We start from the raw sequence: 27,397 nt of genomic DNA, 5'->3' as shown, positions 1-27,397 counted from the left end.
AAACATTAATCTGGGAGTTAGTTTCACATTTGCTTGAGCAAAACTCAACAACCTCAGGTCAGATCAGGTATAAGAGCATGTGCTGGAGCAGCACGTCACTGCGTCCACTTTCCACTGGTACTCCAGGGGCCTCCGCCTGGCCATCCCCCAGGCAGATGCCTGGCCCATCCCAATCTCCTTGAGATGCTGATCAACCTACTGCAACCATGAAGCATGTGGTTGGTCCATTGGCCTCCTTCACTCACGAGGCTCCATCACTCAGAGAATCTGGTGAGCAGCATCAGCATCAGGAAAATGAGACACATGTCCATACAGCCGCAGCTGATGCTCACAGACTATGCAAGTAACAAATCTCATTTGAGTCTCTCTCAGCAACCATTCGTTGAACACAAAGTCCGATCAGCGATAGCCAAGGATTCTCCGAAGAGACCTGGTCCCAAAGGAATTAAGTCTCTGTCTCAGATCCCTGGACAGAGTCAAAGTCTCACATCCTTAGAGCAAAACTGGAAGCACCAAGGACCTGAAGACTCGGACTTTTGTCCTCCCGCACAGGTAACGACAGTGCCACACCTTATGATCCAGTGAATCCATGACTCCCCAGGCCAGACCCAGATGTATGTGACCTCTGGCTCACAGGCAGCAGAAACATGAATATCACTGCCAAGGTAAGTGAATCTCTCCGTGACCTCAACATCCTCACCACAAACAGATACAGACAAGATAGTAGCATACAAGATGTCATTGAAAGCCTGGATCTAAGTTTTGACCCAGGAAACCCATCATCCCAGCAGCTCCGACTCCTCATTCAGCACCTCAAGGGCCCCAAAAAGGATATCTAGATTCACAGCAAAGACGACTGCATCAAGATGACTGACTGCAAAAAAAATCTGCAGTCAAAGATATTGACATTCCCAAACGATGGCAGTGATACTCCGACATCTTCCCCAGAATCCAGTCCATACAAATGCTGAAAAGGGTGGGGGCCAGTTCACACCCCTGATGAACTTCAGTAATAGCTGGAAATGTCAGAGGTGGTCCCACCACTTCTCACAGCACTCTCAATACCAGAGTATAGTTCAGACATCAGATTGATCAGTTTTTGTGACACCCCATGAAGACCAAGAATCATCCAGAGGGCATCCTGATTCACTGAATCAAATGCTTTCAGAGATCAACATAGGCTGCAAGCAGCCATGCGAAAACTCTCGTCAGCGTTCACTGAGGACCAGAAGAGCAAGAATATGGTCAATCGTTAACCTCTTTGGTGTAAAGCCTAACCGCTGTGGATGCTGGTGCTCAAGCAGATGGTGGCGAACCATATCAAGAATTGTTCGAGCAAAGACCTTGCCCGGCACTGAAAGCAGCGTCACCCCTCGGTAGTTGTTGGAGTTTTGGTGATCACCCTTCCCTTTCCAGAGAGAGACAACAAGGCCCCTCTTCCAGTCATTTGGGATGATGCCTGTGTTCCAGGCAGATCACAGAACTGCATGCAATGACACGAGTGCAGCATTTCCTCCCGCCTTGAGAAGTTCAGCATGGATGCCACAGATCCCAGGAGTTTTTTTTGTATACCTTGTCGAGGCTGGTATGAGAGCTAACACACAACGCACAGCAAGCTGGGCATGAGACAAGAGGGGCGGGAGTGGGAAGGACAAAACGGTGGGGAACAGAGACATTAGGAGATCTGTGGAAGGGAGAGGGATGGGGCAGGGAACACGGGGTATACAAGATGGACACAACAGGGACTTTCAGGAAGGAAAGCAGAGAATTTGAAGGAGATGGGTTTGAAGTGTATTAATGGGGGTAGAAAGATTGAGGATTTGGATGGGGGATGATCAGAGGTGGTGGTGAACAGCTGTTTTGAAGGTCTGGTGGGAAGAATGGGTTTGAACAGAGTGAGGGAGTTTATTCCAAAGGCGGGGAAAAAGAGGAATGAAAGAGTGAAGGTGAGCAGCGATTCGTGATTTTGGTAGTTTTACCAGAAGGGGGTTGTTGGCGGACCTTGAGCGCCCTGCAGAATTTGTGATAGGGATAAATCGCAGAGAGAGCAGGTGGGGGGGGGCGAGATTCGAGAGGAGACGGTAGAAGACAGAAAGACCACCGACCAACCTGCGGTGAGAGAGTGAGAGGCCCAAAGACTCAGCCTCATCGCGGGAGATGCCAATGATCCGAAATGCTTTGGTTTCCACAGCGTGAAGCCACGAAAGGTGGGAGGCAGGAGGACCAGCCCAGAGGAGAGAGCAGTACTCCATCAGGCTGCAGACAAAAGCTTTGTGTGTGGTTAGGACCTCAGGTGGGCCAAGGAAGGACTTTGCACGATGGAGGATTCCCAGTCGGCGACTGGCTTTGGAGGCCATTTTGGAAATGTGGCTTTCCCAGGAAAGATCGTGGCAGATCGTGAGACCCAGAAGCTTGAAAGAAAGGACTTCTTCCAGAGGATTGTTGAGAAAGTGGATGAGGGCGGGGGGGGGGGGTTCCAAATGGTCCTTTCCGAGAGACATAGTGAGAGTGTGAGATTTGTCCAGAGTGTGAGCTTTACCCGATTTCAACCGGTTCACCGCGGCCTGTGTTTCCCCAAACGAAGATGGACCACGGTTTTGTAGGGTCAGCAATAGGCATTGTAACACCCCTGCCATCCAACTCGACAGCTGGTGGGTCAGCCTGGTACAGCCGTTCAAAGTAACCGGCCCAGCGGGCCTTCACTTTGGACTCCTGTCAAGGGCCTACCAGCCTCTGTTCTAACTGCAGTGCACTGAGGGACGGGCTTGGAGGAATGCAATATGCGAATTCCCTTGTAAGCAGGATGAGAATCACTTGACCACAGTTGATGCTCTACCCCTCACAGATTCCTCGCACATAGGCCTCCTTGTCCACCCTGAGCGTGCGTACAGTTTTACGCTTCAGCTCCCTGAACAGCTCAGCTCTGCCGTTCTGCTTGGCCTCGTGACTCTGGTCAATGGTACTTGTGTCCCTTGAGAGACAAAATTATTCTTCGCCCGTCAGTGAGTTCCAAGACATCTTCCGGCAACATCAAATTTTGCATCTCAGATACAATTTCCTGTGATAGAAAATAATAATGTATTAATTAAGTGATTTAATTATTAAATTATTGCATGTTTCAATCAAACTCTGTAAATATGAAAATAAAATCTTACCTCGATAGATATGAGGTTTGAATCCATTTCATCAATTTGAAGATTTAGTTCCACACAGGTAGTCGGACTCCAAGGAACTCCAAAGTCATCCCATTTGAGATCAATACAGTGGTCCCTTCTCAATAAAACTTAAACTATATTTAAATTCAGCTTGTGTTTCAACCCTTTATGTAAGAATGGTGGGTGTGGTTTCCTTTTTAAATTTCAGAGGCAAGCCTTGTGGTAATCCTGAAGGAAATTCAACTGGAAATCATGTAAGAGTCGGTGGGGCTTAGGGAAAGTGGGCGTGGTTTAGGAAATGTGTGTGACATGAAAAGATGATATGTGGCTCAGCAGGTATCCAGACAAGAGCATTAACAGAGGTTTGTCATTTCATCTCTGCTTAACAAAGATACTTTAACCAATAAATGGTATACTTGATGGTGATGAATTGCATAAACAAATATTGGTTGGTTTGCTGTTTGAGTATATATGTAAATTATATGAAAGACCATCCCCTCCTTTTCCCACTCCCACTCCCTTTCCCCCTACCCTTCCCTCTCCCTTTCCCTCCTCCCTTTTCCCAAGTAGTTGTTCTGTTGAGGATTTGATATTTGTAAATTGCTTAGATGGGGAAGGGAGACATAGGAAGAAATTTTGGGGGATTTTGCGTGTCAGTCAAAAAGTTTTCCCCTTTACCCGATTCACTTATATGTAAGTTTTAAGGTGTCCCAGAACCCCATTCCCCGACTACTACCTTCGCTGTGGAGCACCAATCTGACAGTTTTTTTAGTTCAGCCAATAATCAAATCCAGACAAGACAGTTCAAAGTTAGTTGCTTTACCTCTTCACCATCCTATCAGACACTTTTCACAGTGAAACATGGCCAATGGAACAATAGCTCCATTGACTTCCGTCATAGTTGACTTCCAGTCCCGGGTTTGGAACGTCAACAGGTCTCCTTCGGGGCTCTCTGCTGACAATCTCAAAGTTAAGTTTCCGGTCGTTATCTGTCCCGTTTTAACTGTTTATTGTCTCACTTACATGTTACTGTGTGTTCCGAGTTTGGTTTTGTATCAAAAATCATGCTATTTTGTGAGATTTTGTCGACTTTGTCATACCAGACACTTGAGGCCTTCCCTTGAGGCTTGAGGCCTAACGGTACGATCGTGTTTTCTTTTTTCTCCCCATTACCTTCAATTTCTATCTCCCCCACTTTCTTGACGTCCCCCATCCCTCCCAATTAATTACTATTTCTTATCTTAAATCAAAAACAAACAAAAAAAAAAAAACCGCGATCTTTCTCCTTCCTCACTCACGACTCTAGATTCTTCTTCTGCTTCTTCTCCTCTTCTTCTTCTTCCTCGATTTTTTTTTTTCCACAACACTTACATGATCTAATCTGTTGAAAACTCTCTCAAACATTAAAAATAACTATCCGAAACCCCGTCACAGACGGATTCCGTTCATTCAACCACCATCACCAGCTCACACACACTTGAGGGACATGGACTGGACAGGGCGTGCTTGCCCCCGCCGACTCATCCCCCGCCCCTGCCCCATTCCCCCCGCCTCCCACTCCCACCTTCAATTTGTTTACCCCGCCCAAGAATTTAATTACCCTGGCCCCGCCCCGCCTCTTCACTCCCCGCCCCCATCTTGATTCCCCGCCCCCATCTTGATTCCCCGCCCCACTTGCCCCTGGGCCCCCACCCCCCTGTCCACCCCCTCACGATCAACCCCGCCTAATCCACCCCAGCCCCCGCCCACTCATCCCACGCCCCATTTCCGCACATCTCCCGCTTTCAATTTGCTTACCCCTGCCCAAAAATTTGCTTACCTTGCCCCTCGGCTCTTCATCCCCCGCCCCGCCTCTTCACTCCTCGCCCCCGTCTCAACGAAAAGTGTTTATTCTGCTTCAGAGTTGAAAGTTGACTATTGCCACTATGTGCGATGCACTCTTACAGGTACGAAGTTTCTTTCAGTCCAGGTCACAGTACCGAGAAAAACGTGAGGCGACCGCTAGGAGGAGCACAAAATTGGTCCTTCAGTATTAATATAGAGATAGATAATAAAAACGATCTCTTATAATGCTTCATCTTCCTCTTTCACACGTGTGGTACTCTATACTGTATCAGAATACACTACTCTTCTGCTATTTAAACAGACTGCTCTCAATTCGACCTCTCCTTCATACCTTGCCTAAAAAATCCAACTGTTACAGCGTTTCTTCTCTCCATTCTCTGGATTCGCCTTTATTGCATCCATCAAGAAATGTGTTAAATCGCATCTCTGACCTAAAACTTGAAAAAAAAAAACCCAGTTTGCTATGAATGTTTGCTTTCAATCAACCATTCTTTTTTCAAACTTCAGTGCCAACTCACTCCTCTCACTCAAAGCAACCATCCCACTCTTCTCCCTCCAAGCCTCCTTCTCACCTCTCTCAAAAACTCCCTCCTCACCTTTCTCCCTCCATTCATCCCCCTCACTCATCCTTCCAAAGTTGCCCCCCCTCTCATCCACAAAGCTGCCTCCTACCACTGCCCTCTCACCTCCTTCTCTTCACTCCACTTCCTCAAATCCTCATCTGCCTTCTTCCCCCTCTCTTGTCCCCCCTCTCCACCAGTACAACAGAGCCTTTTCTCCTCCTCATCCAGCCCCCTCCACTAGCTAGCCTGCAATCCCCCACACTCTTTCAACAACCCTCCTTACCTACCCCCCTCGTCCCTTGTCCTATCCTTCCCCTCCCCCCACCCCCTGCACCCAAAGCCTCCTCCCCTCTCTCTTCATTAAAAGTGTGGGCCTCAAATATCCAGGGCCTTCGGTCAAACCTTTCAGATCTTTCCATACAGGTTGCCACTGACAAACCAGACATTATCTGCCGAACAGAAACTTTCCTCCCCCAAGATGTGTCTGACTCCCAAGTATCTCTCCCTGGTTACTCCCTCCTCCGGTATGACAGACCTGAGCCTCGTCCTGGTGGAGTGTTGCTCTCTTCATCAAAGACTCAATTCCTCACTCTCCATGCACTGCCCTCACTCCCCTACACCCCAAGGAATACCTCTGGCTACAGGTTCCCCTCCACTCCAACCTCATGTTGATATGTGTACTGTACCGTCCACCTAACAGTGATGACTCCATCTCCACCTCACTATTTGAAAACATGGACCAACTTCTATCTTCTCATCCAAACTCTGTCTTCCTCATATGTGGTGACTTCAATTGTCATCATACCAGTTGGCTTGGTGTGGGTACCTCTCTCACCTGTCATGGCACCTCAGCAAAAGCTTTCTGCAACTCATTGGGACTGACTCAATCGGTCAACTTCCTGACCCGGATCTCAACCAATGGTACTCCATCTCTTCTGGATCTGATTTTGACAAATTTCCCTGACAATATCTGCTGCTCTTCCTCCGCTCCAATCAGTTCTTCTGACCACGTCCTTGTCAAAGTGGACATCTCTCTGGCTATTATCAGAGAACCACCTCACCGCCGTCGAGTCTGTCATTTCACTCAATCCAACTGGCAGGGTCTCCAAGCAGCCCTCAAACTTATAGACTGGTCTCCTATCGCTACTTTCTCCAACATCAACTCATCCTGGGAATTCTTTCAACGAAACTTGCTCTCCCTCATGCACAGATTTATCCTCTCTCGTCTTCAGTTGTCCTTCCCTTCCTCCCGCCCTTGGTTCACTGAAGCTTGTGGTGAGGCAGTTGTCCTGAAACAACTTGCCTTTGCCTCATGGAAAGCAAACCCAACTGAGGGTAATCTCAGTTCCTGCCATAAAGCTCGGAACAAGTGTGTATCCACCCTCAGGAGAGGCAGAAAACAACATGTTTCTCATCTCAAGTCTGAACTCTCAAACCTCTCTCCCTCCTCAAAATCCTGGTGGCATCTAATCAAATCTGTTTTTGGTGTATGTTCCCCCTCCATCCCCTCCCTTACCTCAAATTGCCGCACTGCTGATACCACACGTGATAAAGCTGAATGTCTAAACTCGGTGTTTGCAGCTAAATCTTGTGTCCAAAACCCATCACTTTCTCTTCCCACCTTACTCAGTCGCACCCAACTGTCGTTGGACTCTGTGTCCTTTTCTCCTGACAAGGTGGAGAGCTTGCTGTCAAACCACGACTCGGATTCTGCAACCGGTCCAGACGGCATCAGCCCACGTGTCCTCAAAACCTGCTCTTCTGCTCTTTCTCACCCTCTCTCTGTTCTATTCACCCTCTCATTTGCTCAAGGTCATCTTCCATCTGCTTGGAAATCAGCAAACATCACTGCCCTGCACAAAAAGGTGCAAAAACAGATCTCTGCAACTACAGACCAATCAGCCGTTTCCCAATCATCAGCAAGGTTATGGAATCCATCATCGCTTCAGACATCAAATCCTTCCTCTTTTACAATGGCTTGATTTCTGATCATCAATTTGGTTACAGACCAGGTCACTCTACCCTGGATATGCTGCTTCTGCTCTCCCATCAATGGATGGAGGTCCTCAATGCCAGACAGGAAATCCGAGCCGTATCTCTGGACATATCACATGCTTTTGACATGGTCTGGCACCCTGCCCTGCTCACCAAACTTCCTATGGTATCCAAGGCCATCTCCACTCATGGCTCGCAGACTTCCTCTCCTGTCACAGTCACCGTCTGGCCCTAAATGGAGTTCTTTCATCGCCTCTTCCTGTCCAGGCTGAAGTTCCTCAAGGTAGCATTCTAGGCCCTGTTCTTTTTCTGGTTTTCATCAATGATCTCGCTGACTCTCTGGAAAATCCTCTATATCTGTTTGCTGATGACTCCACCCTCTGCCGTACCATCGGTCATCCCTCAGACTGGCAAGCAGCAGCTTCTTCGCTCACTGCAGATCTGGGTAAAATCATAAACTGGTCCAACACGTGGAACATGTCTTTCAATCCGGACAAATCTCACACTCTCACTATGTCTCTTCGAAAGGACCGTTTAGAAAATCCCCTCATCCACTTTCTTAACAATCCTCTGGAAGAAGTCCTTTCTTTCAAGCTTCTGGGTCTCACTATCTGCCATGACCTTTCCTGGGAAAGCCACATTTCAAACTTCGCCTCCAAAGCCAGTCGCCGACTGGGAATCCTCCGTCGTGCAAAGTCCTTCCTTGGCCCTCCTGAGCTCCTGACCACTAACAAAGCTTTTGTCCGCAGCCTGATGGAGTACTGCTCTCCCTTCTGGGCTGGTGCTCCTGCCTCCCACCTTTCTTGGCTTCACGCTGTAGAAACCAAGGCATTTCGCATCATCGGCATCTCCCGCAATGAGGCTGTCTTTGGGCCTCTCACTCAATCACCGCAGGTTGGTCGGTGGTCTTTCTGTCTTCTACTGTCTCCTCTCCAGCCTCGCCCCCCCCCCTGCTCTCTCTGCGATTTATCCCCATCACACATTCTGCAGGGCGCTCAAGGTCCGCCAACAACCCCCTTCTGGTAAAACTACCAAAATCATGAATCGCTGCTCACCTTCACTCTTTCATTCCTCTTTTTTCCTGCCTTTGGAATAAACTCCCTCACTCTATTCATTCCCATTCTTCCCTCCAGGCCTTCAAAACAGCTGTTCACCACCACCTGTTATCACCCCCCATCCAAATCCTCGATCTTTTCTACCCCCGATAATCCACCCAAGCCCACTTCCTTCAAATTCCCTGCTTTCCTTCCTGAAAGTCCCTGTAATGTCCATCTTCTATTCCCCATGTTCCCCGTCCCATCCCTCTCCCTTCCACAGATCTCCTAATGTCTCTGTTCCCCACTGTTTTGTCCTTCCCACTCCCTCCTCTGTTGTCTCATGTCCCCCATGATGTGCGTTGTGTGTTTGCTCTCACACGAGCCTCGACAAGGTATACAAAAAAAAAAAAAATAGAATACTACTTCTTGTTGCAGATATCAATCAGTAAACCAGAGTCTGGCAGGATGGAGCAGAGGTTGCACACTTACCTTTGGACGGTCTAACCTGGATTTAATTCTCAACGTGACTTGACATGCCATATTAGTGCTTTGCAGGTAGAGGATTGCATCACAAACTGTGCCATCCAGAGGATGTCGTTTAAATTGGGTGCCCTGTCCACGAGCATTGATTTCTGGACTTGGAACACCCCAAAATATCTTTTGACAAAGAGTAGGTGAGTTTTATTGCTGGCACCCTGATCAAATTCTAAATTGCTCCCACAGCCTCCAGAAAGCATTGCATCGGTAGCACAACCGCCGTGCTTCCATAATGGTACAAACATGCAGGTGTAACTGCTTGCCAGTCCAATATACATTTGAATGACCAATCCTTTGTAGATCTGCAAATGATGTCACATTATGCAAATCTCTCATAAATGTTACTTAAAATGCAAGTCAATTTTTTTCAAACAAAGTGATGTCGTACAATATATTTGAAAGTGCCCGTGTGTTGTTTATTTGTTTGTTTGACTTATATGCACTCCTGAACCACTCAACAGAATACGTTTAAAACTTATGGTTGTACTCGGGGTGCATGGGAAGGTTTTAAGTGGTAAAAAAATTCATTGTCCTTGGGGGTTTATTGTGAGCTGAGCACCCCAGTTCTCTCAAGGTAAATGTGCATCATATAGCATGTTCCCAGTGGGAGTGGGTATTACAAGTCACACTAAAATACACCAATTCTTGGGGAATTAAGCCATCCGTAATTCTGTGATAATTATATTCTGGGTTCTTTTAGCCACTACCTAAAAATGCTTGTTTGAGAAATTTCATTTTAAAAATTTCTTTCTTCGACATTGGACTTCAGAGTGACATAGGATATGTACTCACAGTGGAGTGGTGGAGCCACAGTTGAACACAATAAGAGGATTAATGAACAGAATAACGGGAAAGAAAGGAGTGGAGAAAAACAGTTACGTGCAAGTTAGGGGATTGGTGCTAGATTTTATGGGGTTGTAACAGGATTCACTTCCTCAGTGGTGGGAAAGCATTTCCAAAAAGGCTTCGAAAGCATATGTTGGCTGACTGATACTGCGGTGAGCATTGGAGCCGCTGATACTGCTTTTATCAATTGGTAGTTCCGTGTCTATCACATGTTGCAACCCCACCAAGCCACACGTTCCATTTTAACTTTCATTTCTTATTTCCTGTCTACAATTCAAAATCATCAAGTATGTAATAGATTCCTATACAGGGTGGAATACAAGGCAGGCAGCCCCTATTTGTCAGGATCCTTGCAGCAAATGCTGATGTGGCACAAAGATTTAAGGTCACTATTCCAGTGAGGAGGTGCCATTTGAAATTGGATCACTGGAGACAGCTTGCCAGCACAAATCATGGGAGAGTAAGTCCATTCTTTTGAAGAGGCTGTGTGTGCCTGAAGTGTGGATTATCTGGTTTTGTGACAGAAGGATTTCCCCCCTGAGTGGTTATTTTGGTCCCCTGCTTCCTGTCTTCTGTTTGCTCGCCTTGATTTTGCATTTTTGGGAGGGGCCGTTATTTCCCATCCCCCCTCCCCCCGCCCCGGCCCCCTTTCTCTTTTTTATTTCTGGTTTGGTGCGTATTTTCCACCAGCCAGGAGAGGAGTTTTTGTATTTTCTCTTGATTTATGTTAGTTTCCCTCCTATGTATGTTCCACCCACCCACTCTTTTTTTTTTTCTTTCTTTCTCTCGCTTTCTCTCCATAGTACCGGGGTAATCATAGTTATGGCAATATTGGCACCAGAACTGTGTATGGTTTAAATAGTGAAGTGAGTTCACTATCCCAGACAGTGAGACTCTTGGCAAGATTGATTTGTTTAAGGTTTTGGGGTTTTAAGGGTGAAGCTTTCTTTTTTTCCTGAACCATGACTTTCAAATGTTCTTCCAGGCAGCTGGATGACTTGCAGAGTCACCTGAGTTGCTGTTGGCTCACATACTTCAGTACATGGTTGAGCAGTTTTGTCATTATGTGAAATGACAAGATATGTACTCGGTCTGTTTCTTTTCTGGCAAACCTCTCCCCCAAATGGCACCATTTGTGATTGGACCTTGCCATGTCAAACTTTTGCTCAAACTTGTTCTGCTCCTCCTCAGTTCCTCTTGGCTTTTCTGACCATGTGGACGAATTGGATCAATTTGGTTAGTATTGGTGAAGCAGAATTGACTACTTCCTTTTGTTTCCAAATTGTGAAGCCTCGTATCAAGTACTTCTTGTGGTGGATTTTTTGATCACTGTCACTTGGTCTTGAAACTACAATTGCAGGGATGCATCCTCTTCCCAATGGGCTCTGGAGACTTAACTGTCAATTTTGCAGCACCACAGTTTCGTGCAGTCCTACGCACAGAAGCGTAGGCATTGGCTGACAGTTAAGTGTGTCTTCCCTTCCTCAGTAGCCTGGAAGGAGAAGGGCTGTGGTGTTATTCTCAGCGATTAGACATTGCAGGCCTACATCCAGTGCTCACATAGAAAGCTCTATAAAGGAATGGACATGCACAAAATGATACAACAGGTCAAAGGGGGAATCGTTAAACTCCTTGAGACCAAGACAAGCAGCATCATCCTCCATAGCATAACGCAAGTGTTGATGGGGAAAAATAAATGTTGCCGATTATTTTTTTCCACTAGTATGTGACAAAAATGTTTTCTCTATGGTTGAAGAGAAGGGTCAAGACCTTGTCTGAGCAGGACCAATTGCAGAAGTAGCGGGGTCGTGTTACCACGAGGTCTTTGGGAAGTAAAAGATCGACCCAGAGCAGAAGGCCGCCAGTTGTCTTTGCCATATGAGTAATCACTTGACCGTGAAGAGGTAGGAACTTTTGGAGGATTTTTATGAGCCTGAATTAATCTTACTCTGCTTTAATGATAAAACCCCAGGTGGTGATTATCTCCATGTGAAGTTTTGGCGCCACTTCTGGTACTTCCTTGGGGCAAGACTTTCTGTAGCTACTATGTACGGGACCAAGAGACGTCTCAAAAGCTTCAGGATTCCATGCAGGGTGAAGCGGTGGCCCTTTTGCAGAAGGAGGGTGATTGGGATGACTTGTGCAACTTGTGAACATTCACTTTGCTTCATGTAGTTTAATAAATATTAATCAACATGTTAGGTAAATGCTTGCAATGGAGATATTGTGTACCTGGATCAGACATGTGCTGTTCTGGGTGAAAATATATTTGATAGCCTGGGCCTGATTTGAGAAACTATTTAATTTGCTGAGGAGAGAGGCCGACTGTTGAACATTGTGAGTTTGGACCAGGAAAAGGCCTTCAACAGCCACAACAGGGTGTCACACAAATACATGATTGCTGTGTTGGAAGTGTGCAGCTTTGGGCCAAATATGTAGCACGAAGGAAGGTGTTTGCATTGGGACGTTGAAGCCTAAGTTCTGGTCAATGGGCATCATAACAACCTTTTCCACTCACTTCTGAAGTTAGGAAGGATTATCTCATATTCCTTGTCCTTTTTAAAAAAAAAAAATTGTAAATGCTGTCAAGGCTCGTATGAGAGCTAACACAACAGAATGTACCACGAGGTGAGCAGGAGAAAAAAAGGGGCAGGAGAGGGAAAGAAAAAAAAAACAGTGGGGAACAGAGTCATGAGATCTGTGGAAGGGGGAGGGATGGGGGGAGAGGGGTACACAGGGTAAACAAGATGGACACTACAGGGACTTTCAGGAAGTAAAGCAGGGAATTTGAAGGAGGTGGGTTAGGGTTGGATTAGCAGAGGTAGAAAAGATCATGGTTTTGGATGGAGGAAGATAAGAGATGGTGGTGATCAGCTGTTTTGAAGAACTGGAGGGAAGAATGGGATTGAAGAGAGTGTGGGAGTTTGTTCCAAAGGTGGGAAAAAAAGAGGAATGAAAGAGTGAAGGTGAGCAGTGATTCTTGATTTTGGTAGTTTTACCAGAAGGGGGTTGTTGGTGGACCTTGAGCGCCCTGCGGAAATATGGGGGGGGGGAGACGATGACGACGACGACATATCGAAGACATAGCAGGGGGTGGAGGTAGGAGAGGAGATGGTAGAAGACAGAAAGACCACCAACCTGCCTGCAGTGAGAGAGTGAGAGACCAGAAGACTCAGCTGCATCGCGGGAGATACCAATGATCTTAAATGCCTTGGTTTCCACAGCGTGAAACTGAGAAAGGTGAGAGGGGAGAGCAGTACTCCATCAGGCTGCAGATGAAAGCTTTGTATGTGGTCAGGAGCTCAGGTGTGCCAAGGAAGGACTTTGCACGACTAAGGATGCCCAGTCGGCGACTGGCTTTGGAGGCCAGCTTGGAAATGTGGCTTTCCCAAGAAAGATCATGACATAGTGAGACCCAGAAGCTTGAATGAAAGGACTCCTTCAAGAGGATTGTTGAGAAAGTATATGGGTGGGTAGGGAGGGGGGGCGTCCCAGACGGTCTGAGATGGTCCTTTCGGAGAGACATAGTGAGAGTGAGAGATTTGTCAGGGTTGAGAGACATGTTCCACGTGTTGGACCAGCTTGTGATTTTATCCAGATATGCAGAGAGTGAAGAGGTTGCTGCTTGCCAATCTGAGGGATGACAGATGGTACAGCAGAGGGTGGAGTCATCAGCAAAGAGATAAAGAAGATTTTTCCAGAGTCAGAGAGATCATTGATGAAAACCAGAAAAAGAACAGGGCCCAGAACACTGCCTTGAGGAACTCCAGCCTGGACAGGAAGAGAATTTGAGAGAACTCCATGAAGAGCTATACGTTGGCTGCGACAGGAGAAGTCTGTGAGCCCTGGGTGGAGATGGCCTTGGATACCATTGGAAGAGAGTTTGGTGAGCAAGGCAGGGTGCCAGACCATGTCAAAAGCATGTGATATGTTTATGGATATGGCTCTGATTTCATGTCTGGCATTGAGGACCTCCATCCATTGTTGGGAGAGCAGAAGCAGCATATCCAGGGTGGTGTGACCTGGTCTGAATCCAAATTGATGATCTGAAATCAAGCCATTGGAGAAGAGGAAGGATATGATATCTGAAGCGATGATGGTATTGCGGACCCGAGGTCGGGGTGAGAATACCATGGGGGGGGGGGGGTTCCCCACAGACTATCCGAAATCGCAGGCCATGACACGGCGGGTCGCTAATCAACTGTGAACACCAATAGCTCAATCACGTGATTTAGGGTCCTCCGTCTACTGAATACCGGTTACCTAAAATGGTTCCCGTGATCTAATTATCGGGGGACATGCCCTCGGTAAGCCTTGTTCAAACCGGATCACCTTTCCGGATCCGATGCAGCCGAGCTTAACTGCCAAGGATGTTCCGGCTAGAAAAAACAGATCATTGGAGAATAACGTCCCAGCTAAACTAGGATAAGGACCATGCTGGACCAATGAAGGGAAAGACGAAAACAAGCTGGGAACATTTCTATACAAAGCATTTATTTACAATCAGGCGAGGAAAGGTAAGTGGCAAAGCGAATGGGGTTTATTATTATGTACAGCAGGCAGAACAAGCAATTTGTGGGGGTGTGACAAAAGGCAAGCAATTTACAAAAGCAGACACATCGCAGAATTATCCTGTTATATCTTCGACAATCTTAACTTATGCTACGACAGGTGCCATCACATCCACACACACACAAACCCGATGAAGATTAGTCAGCCATAAGGAAGGAGAGCAGATGAGGACTAACAGCCTCTCAATACCTGGCGTGGTTGACCAACCAACGCAACCTCGTATGCTTTGGGGGACGCTCTGCTTGAACGATCCCACCTTAAGATTCGGCGCATTATCTTCTGCTTGATCACTTTGCCAGGGCTCGTGGAAAGGTGTGCTCCGCACTGGTCGAGGAGAACATCTGTCGCACACCAAACCTGAGTGTAGATGCAGCGACAGGCAGACAACGAGGAGCGGTGAAGTGAGGGTGGAGCAGAGAGGCGGAGAAGTGGGCGAGGCAGGCGGAGAAGTGGGCGAGGCAGAGTGAGAGGGGGCGGACGGCTTCTCGATCCACCTTTTATAAGCTCCGGGCGAAGGGTGGGGTGACGACTTGAAGTGACATGTCGTCATCCCAATCACGCTCTACTATTGGGTCCCGGCCCCACCCTGCCAGGCTCCTGGGGCCAGAGGCGGTCTCATTCACACATCTTGCATGACACAGCCCAGAGCCTCACACCGCCACGCGACCCCCCCCGTGACCCCCGTCACCCGCCTGACATGTTCTGGTGACTGGACGAGGGTCGCGTTGGTCCCACGTGCCCAATCGGGGCATCCCCAGCGAGTCACGGCCGGCGCTGCCAACGCGCCTGGCTCGTCCCCATGCCACACAACCCGAGCAGCCTGGGCCGTGCAGCACGCCTCTACTTGGTGGCGAACCATATCGGTGGCGAAGTTTGATGGCAGCTTGAAGTCCCTGCCTGTCGGCCTGAGTAAAATGCCAAACTCGACGGTGCTGAGGTGGTTATTGAACAACAGCCAGAGAGATGTCTACTTTGACAAGTAAGTGGTGAGAAGAACCGATTGGAGTGGAGGAAGAATAGCAGATATTTTCAGCGAAATTTGTCAAAATGAGATCCAGAAGAGATGGAGTACCATTGGTTGAGATTCGTGTCGGGAAGTTGACAAATTGTTTCAGTCCCAATGAGTCACAGAAGTCTTTTGCTGAAGTTCCATGGCAGGTGAGAGAGGTACCTACACCCAGCCAACTGGCATGATGACAGTTGAAGTCACCACATATGATGAAGAGAGAGTTCGGATGAGAGGACAGAAATTGGTCCATGTTTTTGGAGGGCGAGATGTAAATGGAGTCATCACTGTTTGGTTGACGGTACAACGCACATACAAACATGAGGTGGGAGTGGAGGGAAGCCGTAGCCAGAGGTATTCCTGGGGGTTTGGGGGAGAGAGGACAGTGCATCATGAGTGAGGAATAGTATCTTTGATGAAGAGAGCAATGCCGCCGCCAGGACGAGGCTCAGGTCTGTCATACCGGAGGAGGGAGTAATCAGGGAGAGATACAAGGGAGTCAGACGTCTTGAAAAAGGAACATTTCTGTTTAGCAGATTATGTCTGGTTTGTCAGTGGTAACCTGTATGGAAAGATCTGTCAGGTTTGAGCAAAGGTCCTGGATGTCTGAGGTCCACACTGTTAATGAAGGTGGAGGGGAGGAGGTTTTGTGTCCAGGGGAGCGGAGCGGGAGGGTAGGATGGGGGAGGTAAGGAGAGTTATTGAAAGAGTCTGGGGGATTAGAGAAGTGCTGGGGAGAGGGCTGGATGAGGAGGAGAAAAGGCTGGGAAGTGATGATGGGTTGAGGTACACTGGGGAGCAATATGAGAGGGGGCAGAGGGCAGTTGAAGATTGGAGGAGGTGGAGGCATGAGATGGAGAGAGAGGATGGGGGAAGGAGGCACCTTTGTGGATGTGACGGGGGGCAATTTTGGGAAGGTGGAGTGAGGGGAAGACTGGAGGGAGAAGGGTGAGAGGGGAGAGTTGAGGGAGAAGGGTGAGAGGGGAGAAGTGAGGGAGAAGGGTGAGAGGGGAGAGTTGGGGGAGTTTTTGAGAGGTGAGACTGAAGCTTGGTGGGGGAAGAGTATGAAGGTTGCTTTGAGAGAGAGGGGAGACGATGATAGTAGGCACTGCCAAGGTGCAGGAGGGTGATGGGAGAGGTGGGGAGAGGGGAAGGATGAGACTTGGTCGCGGTATGGTGAAGAAGTTAGTGGGCAGAGAGAGGTACAAGATTTGAGGGGTTGGGGAGAGGGGAAGGTGTGCTGAGAGGAACGAAGGAGCATGTTTGTGGTGTTGAGTGTACTGATTGAGTGTGAGATATCTGTTAGGTTAGAATGGAGACCATAGATGTTAAAACATCACACACTTTGCGACAAAGAGGAGGAGCTGATACTGAAGCAGAAGACAGTGAAGAGGTGCCAAGAACAGAGGAAGGATGAGCGGAAAGATGGGAGGGGTAATGAGAAGGGATAACAGGTGAGGGGTTAGGAGGAGGTAGATTTAAGTTAGTGGGGTGAATTGGCACTGAGGTTGGAAAAAAAGGACCATTGATGGAACATGAACATGCATTGCAAACTGGGATGAAATTTTTTTTAAAGTCAGAGATGTGATTAAAGACATTACGTGAGGGATGCAATAAAAGAGAATTAAGAGAATGGAGAAAAACGTTGTAACAGTGGGACATTTTAGACACGGGATGAAGGAAAGATCGAATCAATAACAGCCATTTGAATAAGAAGAGTAGTGAATTATGACACAGTACTGATAACCACATGTGTGAGAGAGGAGGTTGTAACGTTTTAAGAGACCATTTTTATTTTTTGATAAAGATTACATAAGATTAGGAAAATAAAAGGTTGAATAAAAATCATGTCGGTGTTGGTGAATTTGGATCAGCAAATGCAGAAGGAAGCTGGTAGTTTGACTGAAAGTTACAGGAAGAAGAAGGGGGGGGTAAAGAAACAGGTGGTTACAGGAGGTGTAAAATAATTAACACGAGAGGTTAAAAGAATAAAGAATTTTTATTTTTTAAAAATTTTAAGATTAGGTAAGATAAGGCAAAGGAAAGGTTGAATAAATACTCGTGAAGGTGTATGGTGAATGTGGGTTGGCAGAAGTAGTGGATGGTAGATAGGCAGAGGAAGGAGGAAGAAGAGTCGGTAAAGGAAGTCACGTGGTTATGTGGGGTATTTTTTGTTGTATTTTTTAAAAACTATTTTGAGACATGAAACAGGGTATCGTTGAGAGGGATAGAAGGAGGATGGAGGGAAAAGTGGAAAAAATAAGAACTAATGGTAAAAAGGAGAAAATACAATCAACACGATCGTGCACACAAACAGGAAGAATGGTAGGCCTCAAGGAAACCCGACATGAAAAGACGACAAAAACTCCACAATTAGCACAAGTTTTAACACAAGACCGAACTGGAAACACACAGTAAACACAGAGATAACAAAATAACAGTAAAACACGACAAAAACGACTGGAAAACTTATCTTTGAGAAAGTCGGCATACAGTCACCCCCCGTTTATCGCGGGGGTTACGTTCCAACCCCCCCCCCCCCGCGAGAAGTAAAAATCCGCGATGAATGGACGCCTCCCAAAAAAATCGACTCGTCTGGTCTGGTCGCCTTGGCAGTGATCGGGTTCGAGGTGTCGGAGATGGACTCTTCTGTCTGGTCGGTTAGGCAGTGATCGGGTTTGAGGTGCTGGAGATCGACTCGTCTGGTCTGGTCGGTTTGGCAGTGCTCGTCCAACCGCAGCAAACCTTTTTCCTTCCCGAAGCATATCGAGCACCTTAACCTTCTCCTGGAGCGTCAGGACCTTCCTCTGGCGCTTCGGTTCCTTGCCAGAAGCCTTAGAAGGTGCAGGGCATTTGGGCGGCATCGTAGGGCTTTGAGAAAAAAACGTAGAAAATATTCGAAGTTCACAAGCGAAACTTTGTCTCGTGCGTTGTGTGACTGGTCGAGCGCCACGCGTTATAATTTATTGCTTAAATAATTTATATTTTATATATTATTACCGCGATGTACCGGGGGAATCTGCAGAAAAAATTAGTTAGGTTCTAAGGGAAAACCCGCGATGAACCAGGGGTGCAATCGGTGAACCGCGATATAGCGGGGGATTACTTAGACCCTGAAGAGGAACCGCCACTGTTGCTCAAAACTTTGTGTTTTTTTTCTCCTTTTCACAAAACCCTTTGTGAGTGCACTCTGAGTGTACCCTTCCTTCTAACCCAGAGATTTTGAGTTCCTCCTGCCCATGGCTCTCACCTAATCGGTCATTGCCGTTGCGGCTAGGACTACGTAATTAAATCACTACTTGGCCGTTATAGTCAGACGAGGCTGCATAAAGCAACAAACAAAGCATGCCCAAGGTAAGCCCATGAGAGACGTGATCGGGCTTTTATTATTTACATGTTAATTGCTTTGTGCATTGCACGTGGTAAATGTTTGGCAGCAGCCTCAGTGGTACGTGTTTCTCAACTTGCTGTGCTGATGTTCCACCAATAAGAGTTGAAACTGATATGATGGTTGATGTGGGTGTGTTGCGTTTTGGGTTTTCATGCATCTGCTGAATGTAAATGGCAATAACTGTGGAGGAACTCAGACTGTAGATTTTAAAACGGCAAGGGGCTTGCCTTTTGTTGGCCTTCTTGGTTGCTTCATGCAGTCTCCTCTGATTGGAAGGACCGAGTGCTGATTTAATTATGCAGTCCTAGATGCAGCTGTGATTATTGATTAGATTCGAGCTGATTAGTCATTCATCCAATTATAATACACTATATATACGATATTATTACTTGCAAAATCAAAGATTTTTCAAGTATATTGGTCAGGCGATTTTGTTTGGTCGTTGATCTCGTCGAAAAAAAAAAAAATTCCAATAATGTTTTTTTTGAGATTTGTTCTACCTTTATTATCAGTATTTAAAATGGCGATTTCAGTTAATACAATGGCGATTTCAATGAAACTTGGTTGGTAGGTTCATACCATGACCTAGTTGTGTGCAAATGAGAACCGTTGCTATGGACACCACCGTTGCCGAGCAACAGGACTTTGAAATTTTTGAAAAATCCTAAAAAATTTAATTTTTCCGAAAATCAAATATCGGGCTACGGGCGACTGTGGGCAGTACATTCAGCCATATTGTCAAAAATTTCCAGCCGGATCCTATGAAAACTGTCGGAGAAGATAGACTTTGAATGAACCCTGGTCGAAAACAATAAAAAAACGAAGTTCGTTATATATCAGAGACCATGAGTCAGATATACATGAAACTGGTATGGTAGGTTCATGGTATGTCCTAGTTATGTGTGAGAAAGAACCGTTGCTATGGACCCCTCCGTTGCCTAGCAACGGCCGAAAAACCTCTAAATGTGGGGGTATTTTAACAAAAAAACAATCTGCAGCATTAACCCTTGAAGCTAGAATCATGAATTTAATTGTGCTTAATCCTCAGGTCATTCCCCATCAAACGGACCCATCGCGTCAGATTCTATTGGGTAGACGACTTCCCATGTCCACCTACCGGCTTGTTATTCTCTTTGTCTATTTGTTTGTTTCTTTGTCAATGGTCTACGGATCACAATTCCAAACTGATCGTCATGAAACTTTACGAAGTCATAGAAGTTGTCTCAACTGAGAAGCCTATTGATTTTGAGGTCAAAGCTAAAAGGTCATCTTGAGTTCACATTTCTAAAATCGGCATTTTTCATCCGATTTACTTGAAATTTGGGCAGGATTTGCATATTGCATTACTGAATTGGGAAACCAACTATGTTTGAGGTCAAAAGGTCAGAAGTCAACTCAAGGTCAAACTTCTAAAATCATCAATTTTATCTGGATTATCGTCAATTTTCATCTGATTAACCTGAGCTTTGATTAAGATTGTCAATTTTAGTCTTAATGAAATAGACAATTTGATTTATACATGGCAACCTTTGGAGATGGGGTAGATTTTGCAAGTATCGTGCTCTGCATGATGTCTTTTTGATATTTTCTTCTGAATTAGCCACTACTGGTGATACCACAATTACTACTCATTTAATGGCCCCAATTTATCCTACCTTCTTGTGGCTTTGGCTGAGATGGAAGCTTGGGCCAAGTCCTTCATCAACCAGCTTGCCAGGCCTGATATTCCACTGCACTGATTTCGGCAGTAATTTTGAATTTGACCAGGGTGACTCGGATAACTCTCCTCCTCCTCCTTAAAAATGATGTATACTGTACTTGTAGATTGAAAAATAAATTGAAAATATTGGTTTGTCTTTGGCTATTAGCAGAATCTTATTTGTACAACTTTTTTTTTTTTAACATCCTACACATTGAAATGACATCTCTTGATTGGATTGCCTGATTAAATAATTATAATTCCTCACTACATTTGTGATTTACATCATTTGAGAATAATTAGCTTGTTTTCAGGGGTTGTGTACATTTAATAACTTGATGTGGAATTATTATTTTATGACGATTTCTAAGATTTGTTTCACTTTTGTTGCTACCTTGAAATAATTCATCTCGCCAACAAATTTGCAATTGAATGTCAGTTAAATATGCTTTTGCTTGACAAGTAAAACCATGTTTTGGTAAAAATCCGTTATAATATCTATTTCCTCTTTTTTTTAGCTGTAAGCAGAACTGCAATTCTATGAGTGTGCAGTATTTTCACCATGATATCCAATTATATCCTTTCCACAATTTGTTACCTTTCATGCAGATGAATGCTCAAAGACATTTACGACACCCAATGGAACCATCCAATCTCCTGATTTTCCACAACCCTACCCCCACAACCTGGACTGCGACTACATAATCACCGCTCCTCCACGTGCCGAAATAATTTTACACTTTGTTTCCTTCGAACTGGAATCGGAAGTGAGCCCACCGGAAAGTCTGCAGCCAACAGAGTGTCGATTTGATCACCTTGAAATATGGGATGGACTCCCAAAAGGTACACCACGTCCAGATCTTTCATTTCAAACTTTAATAAGAATGCAAACAAGATTATATAACATTTTGTTTCATTTGTATTTGGATGATGAAAGGAAATATTGTTAAGGTTCCACATAAAAGTATAATTATCTCACGCTGAAACAGACAAAATTGCTCGATATTTACAAGGTTTTGGGAATATATTTATCGAAGGAAATGGATTGAAATTTGGACATATAAAAAGGCCATTTGGTCAAGTCATGCCTCTATGTCCACATACTATTTGCTTTAGTGAATATATCAAAGTTATTCATTGTTACATTTATGGAGGTGGTTGGGGTGAGAGGACCAGTTAGTTTAAGGCTATATATATATATATATATATATATATATATATATATATATATATATATATATATATATATATATATATATATATATATATATATATATATATATATATATATATATATATGTATATATATATATATATACCATTTGTATTTGGGTGGATTCTTATGACTTTTTAAACTGTAATATGGACACGAGGAAGGGATGAGTTGTCTGGCATATGACCAACTAAAGAGATGGCCCTGGTCTATTTAGATGTGGAGAGGTCAAGGATGTCCTGTCACATGTTCTCTTGTGTTGAACTGGGTGAGGCTGAGTGAATGTAAGTGGGGTAAGATTAGGTGTTGCTCTTCCACCATCAAAGGGGTGTGTGTGTGTGTGTGTGTGTGTGTGTGTGTGTGTGTGTGTGTGTGTGTGTGTGTGTGTGTGTGTGTGTGTGTGTGTGTGTGTGTGTGTGTGTGTGTGTATGTGTGGTCGTATGGCAGCTTAGCTGCCAGGGTAGCTATCAATTCTTGAAGCGCGACTGTGTCGCTGATGCAGTGCCCCTCTACCAGTACACACACTGGAACTGGTACTCATTTTGCCGACCTCGGAAGGATGACAGGCTGAGTCAATCCCCTGGTGTATTAATTCAGCGGCCGGCGGGGTTTGAACTCAGGACCCTATGATCCCAAGCTGCCACCCTAACCACTGAGCCAACACCAGGCTACATCAAAGGGATAAGGCCTCTCTCCCCAGCTGTACATCAAAGTGGTGGAAGCGGCCCCTGGACTATGATTGGTTTGGAATCTGGGTCTGTCATTAGTCTGCTGCACCAGGAGTGGCGAGACCTCCCACAGCTGTAGCCTTTAGTGTAGGGGGAGAGCAGAGACACCCTGCAAGCTGTGATTGGTCAGGTGCGATCAGGGATTGAGCAGGGGGAGTGTTTGTAGCCAGAGTCCCTATATATTCTTGGAGTAGCGACAACTTGCTATTTGACACCATTTTGTTTCCATGGAGTGTGGCGCACCAAAGCTGTGCCCACTCTGCATGAAGCGTAATGTGTCAGTTTTGTCATAAAGCTCTTTCTTTGTGCTAAAAAGAAAGATGATATGACTGAGCTGAGCTAGATCATACAGGGAATTTGGTGGTGGACCTCCATGCTGGTCTGCAGCCATCGGGGTACAACCTGAGTAACAGTCTCAGGCCGAGTTGCCTGGACCCTGAAGGAGGAGCCCACGGGGTCAAAGTATTCCTTCAAAGCATTCCTTCACCTGATAAGGGTGTTCTCAAAAAGACTACACAGAGGGTCTTTGCTTGGCTGCACCTTGGTGGTGGGGCCATCAAGGGCTACATAGCCTGAAGAAGGAACCACCCATGCAGATGGGGTGGCAGCCTCTTCTCGATGCTTGGGGATCACCTGCCACTTGATGACCTGCCAAGCTAGACTGGTTCTATAGATAATGGTCGCTATGGACTGGTGGTTGTGGCAGTCACCAGAAGACCAGATCGGGCATCTATCGAAAGTTATGTTGCTAAAATATGAGCAAAGTTTGACAAGGCCCAGGTGGCCTACATCACCTTCCAAAGGTATTCCTTCGAAATTGGATCGAGCCTTTGGCTTTGGAAAAATGGCTCTTGGTTTAGTTGGCAGAGAAAGGGGAAAGGTTGTCTGCACAACAAGTGTTACTCAAATTGAATAATCTCATTGAAGACTTGTTGTGTATAAAATTAAAACCTCATCCACCAAGCTTTCCACAATGATTTATACAAGGAAGTCTGACACAGGAGCAGGCCATCTGGACTATCAGGCCTGCACATTTCCACCAACATACATGTATCACTCTATCCTCATTGTTTCCAGTTACCTATCCAACTGCAGTTTAAAACCCTTCTACCGGTAAAGCTGCCTCCACTGCTCCACTGAGAGAATTCCATGCATTATCTACCTTCTCAGTGAAAGACTCCTGCCAACGTCATCCCAACTCTCCTTTTCTTCACTCTCAAAGCTCTGGCTCTTGGTCTGATCACTGTCCATTCTGCTGAAAATTCATTTCAACATTTCCACATTTATTCCCTCTATACGCTTCATTTTGAGTATCTGCTCCGAGTCTGCGAGGTCAGTGGTTCAAACCCTGGCCGAGTGATTCCAAATACCTCTTTTTAAATGGTACATGTTGCTTCGTTGCATGATGCTCAGCATCTTAAAAGGCTACAAAGAACTGACAAACAATGCTGGGAAAGCAATTGTAAACCACCCAGTGTAACCCTTGCCAAGAAACTGCTTCAACAACACTGACGCTCTGTAAATAGTGCATGGTGTAGGTATATACCCTTTATTATCTTAAACATCTCTGTCAGATCCCCTCATATTCGCCTCTTTTGTCATGAATAAAGTCTGGCCTCCTTCAGCAGTTCCTCATGGCTAAGTCTAGTTAGTCCAGGAATCTAGTCCTTCTGCACTGAACTCTTTCCGTTGCAGTGATATCCTTTCTAAAATGTGGCGACCAAAACTGAACACAATATTCCAGTTGAGGTCTCACTATCATCCTGTACCATGTTAACACTACCTCTTTTGATTTATACATGATCCCTCTTTGAATTTGTTTGGGATGAATACAGATGAGTTGGTGACTTGTGTTTTGGGGAAATTGGTTGGAGGCAGCCATGTAGAGCCAGAACATTGCACCAAGTGGAGAAGGTTTTTTTTTTAAATATGTGGGAATGTCTGTAATAAAATTAACATGTCTTTGTGTTTTGTTTTTGTGTGGATGCAGGCCATGGCATGATAGGAACAGACACATTTCCTGATATAACAGCCAGTGGTAGGATAACAGTTGGCAGCTGAGGAGACATTATTGGATTTTAAGGTCTGTAGGTGGGGAAGTTGTGCGTGTTCGCAGGCAGGTGGATCTGGCTCTCGAAGAGAGCAAAGAATGTGGAGTTCTGCCATGCCTTACCTCCCCTTGCTCCAGCATGCGGAGAGAAATGAGGTTTGTGCTGGCAGGAGGGTCAGGTTTGGTCGGTCATGAGACAAGAAAGCCCTTGGCGACAATGTGAAAGCCACGGAAAGTCATTTTGGTGATTCTCCTGTGAGGACACATCAATGGGGATGCGTGAGTACTGGGAGACAGGATGGTTGGGGAGCTTGTGATTCCCTTGAGTTGAGACTTTGCTTTGCCTTGTGGGCACCACAACAGTTGCACCCCCCCCCCCACAACCTCATTTTGCAATCTCTCAGCTGCCTCGCTTAGTGATGGCCCCCATGTAGGTAAATGAATGCCATGGCTTTACAGGGAAATGTAGAAGAATAAAAGTTGTGCTTGTGTTTGAATGAAAGGTACCTCTTGGTCACGTCCACCTCCAGCTGTGCTCTGGAAGGCATGGATCTGTACGATTGGTGACTTAGATTTTAAATGTATTGGGTTTGGGCTTTGCTGACTAAAGCCGGAGCCAGTGGGTTCCACCGGGGGGACGTGGTCATTTCAGAAAATGGGATTTATACGAATTGTCCTTGAGGTAGGCCTGTGTAACTTTATGTCACTCTGCTCTCTCTCTCTCTCTCTCTCTCTCTCTCTCTCTCTCTCTCTCTCTCTCTCTCTCTCTGCCCCAGGGTTATTACCCTATGAGGACGTGGGAGAGGGAAGGACCATTAATATTTAATACGTTTTGAATTGTGTTTTAGTGTTTTCTCTATGCTAGAAATGACCTCGTCTTCCACAGCCTCCTGTGATTTATTGGGTCGGATAACGAGAGAATGCATATTTAAATGTTAAGGTCTGGCCTTGGGTGACCTTGATGGGAGATTAAGGTCCAAGGGAGGGGTGCCTGTGTTGTATGTATAGGAGAGGTCTGCACTTTGTTTAAGGCCTTATCCACCGTTTGTGTTCAGGTAGATTATTGGGACTTTTAAAATCTCTATTCTGGACTCGTGTCAGGGATATGTTGTATGACGCACAGTCCACGTGAGAGACATGCCTGGTATGGCCTATTTAGTTATTGAGAAGTTAAGGACATCCTGTCACATGACTTTACCAGCCCTCACTGAATGTCTGTAAAACACGTGGTAATGTTGTTATGCCAGTGTTAATGATAGATTTTATTTTTTAACTAACATGAGTGTACAGCAGTGGATGATGTTCGAGATAGCCAGATCTAAAAATATTTTCCCAGAGAATGGAAAGAGGTGAGTGGGGAGGGGATTCATATCAGCACCTCCCCCATCCATAGCATAATGGAGAGAACCCTCTCTCCCCCATGTACTCAGGAGGTGCGATGTGATATCATGGCAGATATCATGAACTCGTTTCAAGCCACAAGAGAAATGGGAGATAAAACGAGACGGGCCACTGACAAATTGGAAAACAAAATGGATAAAAATAATAATTATGAGATTGACGCTATATTTGCCAATATCAAAGATTAATTGTGAAACAAATTTGAGACAGGTTCGCAAATCTTGGAGACAAATTCATGAATTACCAGACTCAGTGGTGTCATGGTTAGAGCGTCTGCTCTGAGTCTGGGAGGCCGGTGGTTCGGACCCCGACTGAGTCGAACCAAAAACTAAAATTATGTGCTACTTTCTTGCTTGGTGCTCAGCAATAAAATAAAAGAGCATACATGGACAAAACAACCATCGGTTAGCAATACTAGTGCAGGCTTTGATGGACCTAATGACCTCCTCCTAACGTGTTGCTCCGGTGAGTGGGAGAGACATTTGGAGTTGGGGTAACAAATTTAAAAAAAAAGATTAATGCCTTGGAGCATCATCTCGATAGAGATTGTCAGAAGTAGAGCACAGATTGTCTGGGAGAGAGACAGAGAGCAGCAATCTCCCCCTTCAGAGTGTGATTTAACCCCCGTGGTGCGAGAGACAGTCGATGAGGGTGTGGTTAGACTCTGTCGGGATCGGGCCGGAGCTCCCGGGTCATGGGTGACCCAGCTGAGGTGTGCGTGGATGTGCTTGCTGAGGTGTGAGGCCACACCACTATGATTGTGCAAGCCCATGGTGCCATTGGTATCTGAAGCTGGGCAGCCCAGGGTGTGCGACGCTACATCAGGGGTGTGCTAAGGTGGCACCGGAAGCTTGTACTCCGACATTGGCCGAGGTGTGTTGAGTGCCCAGAATAAAATCCCTCATGTTCTGTGTATCATTTGCTGACGGGGGTTGAGTCGGCACTTGAGGTCATCAAGTTAGCCCTCACCTTGATGGAGTCGATGCTCACACTCGTCAACTCCGTACTCGGGAGTGTTTGGATAAGGCCAGTAGGGAGAGCTGCAGAGAATTGTGTTTCCCCCGTATTAGATCAGGCCAATGTGGGACCGGGTCAGTGAGAGCCTCAATTGGCTGATGATTTTTTTTGTTTTTATTAATGTGCTGAGAGCCATGAGCAGCTGGCCTCTCTTGGCAATGGGTAGGAAGAGGACCTGTAGGTGTAATGCCTCCAGCGGCTGCAGGAAGCAACAAAGAGGCTCAAGAGCCATCAAGCCATTGCCCCACAGCCGTGATTGGATACCTGAGGCATTCAAATTGTTATCTGAATAGTCTTGCAGGTAATTCGTACCCAGGCTGTATTCTGATTAGGGGGTGGGAA

General features: G+C 45.9%; 1 protein-coding gene across 5 annotated transcripts in view; it reads left to right on the top strand.

Annotated features, from left to right (window-relative positions):
• LOC147011022 (neuropilin-2-like) overlaps positions 1-27,397 on the top strand; it is a 300,172-nt gene that overhangs the window by 160,990 nt on the left and 111,785 nt on the right. For all 5 annotated transcript variants that reach the window (XM_085859784.1, XM_085859785.1, XM_085859787.1 and 2 more), the window contains exon 4: positions 21,256-21,489. In XM_085859784.1, coding sequence (XP_085715910.1) covers positions 21,256-21,489 — 234 coding nt within the window. The remainder of the gene's footprint in view (positions 1-21,255; positions 21,490-27,397) is intronic.

This window comes from Eptatretus burgeri, chromosome 16 (assembly GCF_056783735.1).
Source record: "Eptatretus burgeri isolate ZD-2024b chromosome 16, Ebu_testis_v1, whole genome shotgun sequence".
Taxonomy (NCBI): domain Eukaryota; kingdom Metazoa; phylum Chordata; class Myxini; order Myxiniformes; family Myxinidae; genus Eptatretus; species Eptatretus burgeri.
The sequence above is the reverse complement of the archived record's forward strand: the minus strand, read 5'-3'. Positions and strand labels throughout refer to the sequence as shown.